Source organism: Sardina pilchardus, chromosome 9 (genome assembly GCF_963854185.1).
Source record: "Sardina pilchardus chromosome 9, fSarPil1.1, whole genome shotgun sequence".
NCBI lineage: Eukaryota > Metazoa > Chordata > Actinopteri > Clupeiformes > Clupeidae > Sardina > Sardina pilchardus.
The window spans coordinates 20,884,379-20,893,812 of NC_085002.1; the positions used below are offsets into that span (position 1 = coordinate 20,884,379).

At 53.3% G+C, this 9,434-nt stretch overlaps 1 protein-coding gene across 1 annotated transcript in view; it reads left to right on the top strand.

Moving 5' to 3' along the window:
* Nucleotides 1–45: 45 nt before the first annotated feature.
* Nucleotides 46–9,434, top strand: part of znfx1 (zinc finger, NFX1-type containing 1) — an 11,088-nt gene continuing 1,699 nt past the window's right edge. The window contains exons 1-13 of the mRNA XM_062544985.1: nt 46–1,128; nt 1,382–1,668; nt 1,856–2,097; nt 2,353–2,475; nt 2,859–3,001; nt 3,611–3,754; nt 4,644–4,746; nt 4,984–5,264; nt 5,493–5,632; nt 6,565–6,865; nt 7,551–7,661; nt 7,940–8,035; nt 8,245–9,434. The exon at nt 8,245–9,434 is cut by the window's right edge and continues 1,699 nt beyond it. Coding sequence (XP_062400969.1) covers nt 46–1,128; nt 1,382–1,668; nt 1,856–2,097; nt 2,353–2,475; nt 2,859–3,001; nt 3,611–3,754; nt 4,644–4,746; nt 4,984–5,264; nt 5,493–5,632; nt 6,565–6,865; nt 7,551–7,661; nt 7,940–8,035; nt 8,245–9,434 — 4,244 coding nt within the window. The remainder of the gene's footprint in view (nt 1,129–1,381; nt 1,669–1,855; nt 2,098–2,352; nt 2,476–2,858; nt 3,002–3,610; nt 3,755–4,643; nt 4,747–4,983; nt 5,265–5,492; nt 5,633–6,564; nt 6,866–7,550; nt 7,662–7,939; nt 8,036–8,244) is intronic.

Here is a 9,434-nt window from a genome sequence, read left to right on the forward strand (position 1 = left end):
GGCGGGGCGGGAAGGGGAGCAGCAGGAGGGCGTGGAGGAGGGCCCATGAGAGATGCCGCATTCAACAGAGACCACCATCAGCAGAACCGGAGGCCTGAGGACCAGGCGCAGAGAGGAGATGGGGGTGATGGGGCCCAGAGAGGAAGAGGAGGGAGGGATGGGGTCAGAGGTCGAGGCGCAGGGGCGGGCAGGGGCACCGGGAGGGACGGCACACCTCGAAAAATCGGCTTCAAATATTTGGAGGGACTTATGGAGAAGGAGGCCTCCGAGGTGGCCATTACACTGTCCACCAACGCAGCTCTACAGGTTCTGCTCGAGGAGAAGACGATGAGTCATGATCTGGTTCAGCTGCTGTGCGAGATTCTCTGCAAAGCCTTCCAGTCCAAACATGACCGCAAGACTGTCCAGCACTTGGCCGGAGTGGTAAAAGATTCCGGGTTTTTGCTCTCGATACTGCCGCATTATGTGACTGGAATGATGTCGGAACACCTCCCGGCTCGCCGAGAGAGGTACCCGCAGAATTTGGACACCATCATCAGTCTGCTCAACAGCGTGGTCAGCATCTACCCCTCCAGTTCAGTCCGTGCGGTGTCCACCCTGGTGTTTCTCCTGAAGCCGGCCATCAACCAGCTGCGAGCCACGGGCCTGGACATCCTGGAGGAGACCGAGGAGAGCCTGGAGAAGGTCCAGGAGCTGGTGAGTCACCTGCAGGAGAAGGCCCGCGAAGGCACTCTGCGATCGGACAACTACTCCTTCCTGGGGGCTGAGGAGGACGCGCCTCCGGGCGAGGAGGACTTCCGCACCATGAGCATCTACCCGACGCCCGAGGAGTTCCACCAGGACGAGAAGCCCTTCCTGAGGCCCAACATGACGTCGCAACGCTACCCCAGCACTCACGTCTACCTGGACACGCACTTCCGTCTGCTGAGGGAGGACTTTGTGCGGCCCCTGCGCGAGGGCATCCAGCAGCTGCTCAAGTCCCAGGCCGACCCGTCCCTGGAAGGCACGCCCATGGCAAAGAGGCGGTTTGATGACATCCGGATCTACTTTGACACCCGGCTAGTCGTCCCACTGTGCACCCCCACGGGCGTTGCCTACAAAGTGCAGTTTGACCCGCGACCTCTTAAGGTGAGTACACAAGATGGACATTTAAGGACAGCAAGCTGTTACATCAGTTCACAAAACTGTTGAACTTGTTTTGAAAGCTACTTCAAAAGAGGAAAATCACTTCATTATTTCAGTACGGTTTTGTCTGGTCTGACTGAAGTAAAAACTCCCCATTGAGTCTTGCGGATTGTGTGGTTTCTTAGGTGTCTGGAGTTTTGCTTTGAGCTAATACATTCGCATTAATACTTCCTGCTGGTCTGCTGGCTCTTTGTAGTTTGTCCGCTGGCAGAATTCCAAGCGGCTGATCTACGGCTCTCTCGTCTGCCTGTCTATGGACAACTTTGAGACCTTCCTGTTCGCCACGGTGACGGACCGGAAGGTGGAGGCCCTCCAGCAGGGGCAGGTCCTTCTCAGCTTCTGTCGGCACAGCCGGCCAGCGCTGGCCCGAGTGCGGCCCTCCGACTCCTTCCTGATGGTGGAGACCGAGGCATACTTTGAGGCCTATCGTTATGTTTTAGAGGGCCTTCAAGAGCAACAGGTGGAAGACCTTCCCTTCCAGAGGTTTGTCTCCAAAACACAGAAAAGAATGCATGTCGATAGATTTGATCGATTTTCATGTGTCCTATCTATCTGCATATCCATATGTTATTAACATGGTTATGGTTATTCTATACAGATATCCTGAACTTTGTATGGTATAGAATACAAATAGTTACTTAATGCACTGTTTATGTAAACATCATTACAGGTATATTGTAGAATGCAACCCAGATATACATCCCCCTGCCTATCTTCTGGCGGAACCAAGGCAGTACGATCTGTCCAACATTCTAGCTGAGGGCTTTAAGGGCAGTGTGCGGCCCTTCAACCCCCTGAAGGCTGACGCCTGGCCCAGTGAGGAGCAGTTGGGGCTGGATGAAAGCCAGATCAGGGCCCTCAAGCTGGCCCTCACCAAGGAGCTGGCCATCATCCAGGGACCCCCAGGCACAGGTGACGCAGACAAATAAGCGAGAAAATGAAATACTGAATGATGAAATTTTATTTAATTTTGAATAAAAAATGATGTACGATATTAGTGTAATAGTAGTGATATTGAGGCCTGAGTTGACCCGTGATCCAAATTGGTGCTGCTGCATAATCGTTTAGATTTTTTACTACATTGTTGAAAAATAGGCTTGGCCCCTCAATGTTGTCGAGTCAGTGTTCTGAGCTGAGCTGGAATGTTTCATCCCCCCACTCCTCCAGGAAAGACTCATGTCGGACTGAAAATTGCCCACGCCCTTCTGGATAATCATTTAGCCTGGGGCTACGGGTCTCCCATGCTGGTAGTGTGCTACACCAATCATGCACTGGACCAGTTCCTGGAAGGTAAGGTGACCCTCTTTGATCTGCGGCCGTGAAAGATTAATTTATGATAACGAATGCCACTGTTCTCTGGTTATCTGGGACTGCTGTAGAGCAGCTGCTATTATGCACAATGTCTTGTGTTGCTTTAAAAGCGGAATTATTTTCTGCAAGATGTGCTGGTTGAAAAAAACAAAACAAAACATGGAGGCGTTGAAGTGAACGGCAGCGGTGTTGAAGTGGGATCTGTTTGGGCTCGGCGGACAAGCCTTGGTTGTTGACCTTCACATTTATCATTAGCCTTCCTCCTCCAGTGACCATTGCCTTTCTCTCTCTCTCTCTCTCTCTCTCTTTCTCTCTCTCTCTCTCTCTCTCTCTCTCTCTCTCTCTCTGTCTCTGCGTTGCAGGAATTCACAAGTTTCTGGAAAAGGGCATCGTGCGGGTCGGAGGGCGAAGCAACAGTGAGGTGCTGAAGCCCTTCGCCCTCAGGGAGCTGACTCGCTCATCTCGCCGTGAACTTCCGCACCATCTCCGTCGTGCCAAATTTGAGGTGAGCACCACGAGACCGTCCGCCGTCCACCCCCCCCCCCCCCCCCCCCCCCCCCCCCAAGCCCACAGGTCTGCACACTGGACACCCCCACACCCCCCAGCCCACACGTCCACAAATGTCACCCCCACACCCACCGGCCCCTCTGCTCATAACTTAATCCAAAAGATTCAGATGTCCATCCTGCTGATCAAATATCCTGAGAGAGATCTGGAGAGACTCAAACCGAGTCCACTAAATTGAGTTCATATATTTTTTGGCTCATGAGCGCTTGCACCCTTTTAATGCTCTGTCCTCTGAAGCCTCTCTCTGGCCCAACTGGACTCTGATGCCTTTTTTTTTTGACGGAAGTCGGACCATGATCATCGCTAAATGATGATGAGATGAGGGAGCTTAAATTTGATCACTCTGTCTTTTCCGTTTATGAAGATCCCAGAGCTGTGATGCCTCTGGGACACCAAGGGCCCCCTGTCTCTCTCCGAGCTCCAGTCAGTGAATCAAAAAGCTTTCTCCATCTCCCTCTCCCTCTCCCTCTCTCTCCCTCTCTCTCTTTCTTTTTATGCCAGTCTTTCTTATCTCTTATTAATCTGTCGGCATGGGGCTCTCCCTCAGATCCATAAGGAGCTGGAGGAAGCCGAGCAGCTGATTAAAAGGCAGGCCGCCCAGCTGGAGTGCAGTCTGCGTGGAGTCATCCAAGAGCAGTTCCTGGAAAGGTACATCTCCGACGTGCACTGGGACAGCCTGTGTGTGCAGCCGGTGAGTCATGCTGTCGCCTCAATGTTTTTTTTTTCCTTCCTTCTTCTTCTCATCGTTTCTGTGCGTTGGTGTGGGTTTGAAGTGATTAGACAAGGTTGGAACATTCTAGATTCAGAAAACGACAGGCCTGTGGGCATTTAAAAAAAAAAAAATATTTTGGCTGAAACACACACTGTTATGAACTTTCGGATTTTCTACTCATTGCTTCTTTATCCAAACAGGTAGTGTGCTAATTGACAAATTCATTGAAAAAAAACCTGGCAAGGACTCTCCAGGACTCTCTGTTTAATTTACAACAGATTTATTTTTGTCCTTCCTCCTCTTCTTGTAGGCTTTATTTGTGTGAGTAAGTGAGTGTGTGTGTGTGTGTGTGTGTGTGTGTGTGTGTGTGTGTGTGTGTGTGTGTGTGTGTGTGTGTGTGTGTGTGTGTGGAGTGTGTCTGTGTTTGTGTGTGTGTGTGTTTGAGGTGTGCGTATCTGTATTTGTATGTGTTTCAATTCCTTCATTATTTATTTTCCTTAACTGTGGCTTGATTAAAATTTCAGCAGCCCTGTGAATTTCTCACCTTGAGGTAGTGCAGAAAAACACACAGCTGACAGGCTCCACGCAGTCATGCATGTTGTATGAGAGTCGATCTCAGGAAGTACCAAATGGATTTCAAAGTTTCCTTCGAGAGCCTTGTGTATGGCGGTTGTGTGTGTGTGTGTGTGTGGGGGGGGGGGGTAGGGGGGGGTGAGGGGTGTGGTCGAGATGATGGGTAGTGGTGGGCGTCGTGAGATTGATTGGTGTGAAATTGCCTGGAGATAAGCCGAGATGCATTCAGATAGTCCTCCGCCGCAGCCGCCTCTGATTAGCCGTGCTGTGGGTTTCACGAGGTGTTTACTTTCAGTTTGCAGATGGCTTCCAGAGCATCGGCAAGAAGCCCTCCATGATCCTGGAGTGGCTGGGCTTCGGAACCGCCCATTTCCAGTACCGGCCCAACGGGAACCACGGTGAGCCCTCCGCAGCCCATTTTCCGAAACACTTAGCCGATTTTTCATCCGTGATTTACACCACTGTGACAATCGCCCGCCATAATAACCACCGTCGTCACCATCATCATTAGCCGTAAATGGGATCAGACATCCCAGACCGCCACAGTGCCATAAATCACCATTGTCCCCCTTCACTCTCCATCTCCCCCCCTCTCTCCGCTTCTCCGCCTCCATCCACCCGTCCGCCCCGTCCAGACGAGGAGGAGGAGGACGACGACGGCGCGGAGCCGACGGAGGTGGACCTGATCGAGGTGGACGAGGTGGCCGACCTGATGCAGGCCGAGCGCATCCTGGACGACGCCATCCACGGCGACCGGGACCGCGAGCAGGAGCGCCAGCGCCAGCGGAGGATGGACGAGGAGAACCTGGAGGAGCTGGCGCAGCTGATGCTGGCCATGAACGTGGGCAGGACCCAGGCAGAGGAGGAGCAGCAGCAGCAGCCTCCAGGCCAGAGCCAAGCCGGGGAAGAGTGGGAGGTAATTAGGCAACGGAGTAGCAGCGGAGGGGGTGGGGGTGGTGGGAGGGGGGGTGGAGTGATAATTACCCATCACTCCTCTGCTCACTGAGGCTGCATTAATTAACTAATGGAGTGCTTTAGTGTTGGAAATGAGTCTGTTTTCTGTGTGTGTGTCTGTGTGTGTGTGTGTGTGTGTGTGTGTGTGTGTGTGTGTGTGTGTGTGTGTGTGTGTGTGTGTGGGGTCCAGATGCAAAAGCAGCAGAAGAGGAAGTTGAAGCAGAGGATGCGCGGAGAGCTGAAGAAGAGCTCGGCCATGACCGACGCCGAGGAGGCGAGAGTGACCAACATCTGGACCCTTCCGCCAAAAGAGAAGTGGAAGCTGTACCGGTAAGGCCCCCCTGACTCTCGTCATGCGCCTGCAGTGACCACACCACCTGTTAGATGGCAGTGTTGGACAGGACACTCGTGCTGGCCGGACCATGTCCAACGGTTGGGGATGTGGAGGCAATGCGAATGAACAAAGGCTTTAAGATCAAAGGATTCCAAATGAAATTCAAGATTCAATCTGGAAAGAATTCAAAACGAAATTAAAAATTTAGAGTCAGGTTGTGTCGTATCATGTCTTTTTTGACCCATTCAACGGGGCAAGAGGGCCACTCTTTAGAACTTGGGCTTCATCAGGGTTTCCGTGTTCTATGTTCTGGAGTGTTTCCGTGCCACCATTGCTCTGAGGGGGGTTGTAGTGGAGGCTAAACGCAAGTAAACACAGTTTATCCACCTCTGACATTTCAGAAATAGAGTTTATCCACCTCTTAGAAGAGTTTATCCGCCTAACGAAAGAATTTATTCACCAATTGCAACTTTTAACATTCAAAAATTGCATTGTATTATCCACATTCACAACATGTACAGTCATCAACACTCTAGGAACCATTTAATACCATTGGTATTGCTATAAACATTAACATAAACAAGTTGATTGTCATGGGATATTTCAACTTTGGAACGTCTCTCGGCCAATTAGAAACAAATAAACAGCTCCATAGAACCCAATTGTTGTATATTACTCAATAACCTCCACCATCATCAAACATGTTCTGAATGCCTTTTAAATGAATCTGATACCGCATGGCGCAAGTCCACCTCACCATGATCACAGAATTCATCGTTTACCCACCTCTTACTTTACCACTACTTCCCCGGGGGTAGAAATTACCTTGATGCACTATCAATCGCACTTCTTTATGAACTAATGAAAATTGATTAGATGAATCAAATCGAGCTGAGTCAGATGATCCTCTTCTATTATCTCCGCCCAGCCTGTGGATCCACCGGTTCCAGACGGAGCAGCGCGCTCGGGTCCTGCAGAGCGAGCAGGTGTACCAGGACGCGGCCGAGCGGCTGTCCGAGATACGCATGCGCGAGGACATGTGCGTGCTGCGCAACGCCAAGGTCATCGGCATGACCACCACCGGGGCGGCCAGGTACAGGCAGGTCCTGCAGGAAGTGCGCCCCCGCCTGGTGATCGTGGAGGAGGCGGCCGAGGTGCTGGAGGCCCACACCATCACCACGCTCAGCAGGGCCTGCCAGCACCTCATCCTCATCGGGGACCACCAGCAGGTACAGGCCCTGCAGCTACACACACACACACACACACACACACACACACACACACACACACACAGAGATACACACACACACAGATACACATACACACACACACAGATACACACACACACACAGACACACAGACACACAGACACACACACACACACACACAGACAGACACACACACACACACACACACACACACACACACACACACACAGACACAGATACACACACACACAGACAGATACAGATATAGACATAGACATAGACACAGACTGAGACTGGCAGATGTTCACACACATACACACACACAGATATGGGAGACTGGCTGATACTCACTCACATACATACACACACACACACACACACACACACACACACACACACACACACACACACACACACACACACACACACACACACACACACACACTCACACATGCCTTTTCTCTTGAGACAGAAGACCATTTTAATTGTTCAGGATGTTATTTAACTAAACCTGACATGGCTTGATTGTCATCAAATCTCATCACACACATCCGCTTAACACTGAAATGGAAAAGCATTGGATTTCCAGGAGGAGAGATAACTGCTTGGTTTTGGTGAGAAATCAGTATTTGACATCTGAAATGACTTTCTGGGATGTGTGTGTGTGTGTGTGTGTGTGTGCGTGCGTGCCTTGTTGTCTTAACAGCTTAGACCCAGTGCCACGGTTTTTGAACTGGCCAGAAACTTCAACCTGGAGGTGTCCATGTTCGAGCGCCTCGTGACCGTAGATTTCCCCTACGTCCGCCTCAACTACCAGGTCTGTGAGGTTGAAGGGTCACACACACACACACACACACACACACACATACACACATACACACACACACACATTTTCACCCTTTTAGACTTTTCACACTCAGCTTATATGCCAGGGAGATTGGACCATAAAGCCTCAGGGGCCAGTTTTCATTTCAGTTTTCTCCTGCAAAGAAAAACACACACACTTCACAATATCTCCAGGTTTCATATTTTTTATTTGCTGAAAGCACACGGATTTGGTAACCCGGCCTGTGTTTATATTTGTGTCTCATCCAGCACCGGATGTGTCCCGAGATCGCCCGGCTCCTCACGCCGCACATCTACGCGGAGCTGGAAAACCACCCCTCCGTGCTGGATTATGAGAATGTTAAGGTGCGTGCCGTAAGCCGTCTGCCGATGTCGGAGGGAGATTGTGTGTGTGCGACGGCTAGCGTCTTGAATAATACCGCCGTGATTTATGAATGACATTTTCCCGAAGCACACAGCTATCTGCAATGCAGAAATGGACTGTGAAACATAACGCCTTTGCCGGGTATATCTCTCTTTATTGCTCTTCATCCCTCTTCATTACTTGTTGGCAGGGGGTGCTTACCAACCTGTTCTTCGTGGAGCACGAGCAGAGAGAGGAGCAGATCAAGGACGGGCGAAGCCACCAGAACATGCACGAGGCCGCCTTCGTGGTGGCGCTGTGCCGCTACCTGCTCCACCAGGGCTACGAGCCGTCGCAGATCACCATCCTCACCACCTACACGGGCCAGCTCTACTGCCTGCGCAAGCTGATGCCCGCCCAGGAGTACGCCGGGGTCAAAGTGCACGTGGTGGACAAGTACCAGGGCGAGGAGAACGACATCGTCATCCTGTCGCTGGTGCGCAGCAACCGGGAGGGGCGCGTGGGCTTCCTGAGCATCCCCAACCGCGTGTGCGTGGCGCTGTCGCGCGCCAAGCGCGGGCTCTACTGCCTGGGCGACATGGGCATGCTGAGCCGGGTGAAGCTGTGGAGCGCCATCCTGCACACGCTGCGCGAGCACGGGCAGGTGGGCAAGGCGCTGACGCTCAGCTGCCAGAACCACCCGGAGCGCCGGACCCTGGTGGCCGGGGCGGGCGACTTCGCCGGCGTGCCCGAGGGCGGCTGCAGCCTGCCGTGCGAGTTCCGGCTGGCGTGCGGCCACGTGTGCACGCGCGCCTGCCACCCGTACGACGCCGAGCACAAGAAGTTCCGCTGCGTCAAGGACTGCGCCCGCGTCCTGTGCCCGCTCGGCCACCGCTGCCCGCGCCTCTGCTACCAGACGTGCCGCGAGTGCGTGGTGCCCGTCCCCAAGGTCATCCCGCGCTGCCAGCACGAGCAGATGGTGCCCTGCCACCAGGACGCCGGCGACTTCGTCTGCCAGGTGCCCTGCGAGAAACGCCTCAGGTGCGGGCACGTGTGCGAGGCCAAGTGCGGGGAGTCGTGCACGGAGCGCTGCACGGCGAAGGTCACCATGACGCTCAAGTGCGGCCACGCCCAGAAGGTGCACTGTTATCAGGAGCGGGAGCCGGACGAGCCGTCCTGCCAGACCAAGTGCGGCGCCACTCTCAAATGCGGGCACCCGTGCCCGGGCACCTGCCACGGGTGCAAGCGCGGGCGCCTCCACCGCCCGTGCAACAAGAAGTGCCAGCACGTGCTGGTGTGCTCGCACCAGTGCCACGAGCCGTGCACGCGCGACTGCCCGCCCTGTGGCCGGCCGTGCCAGAACCGCTGCGTCCACAGCGTGTGCCGCCGGACGTGCGGGCA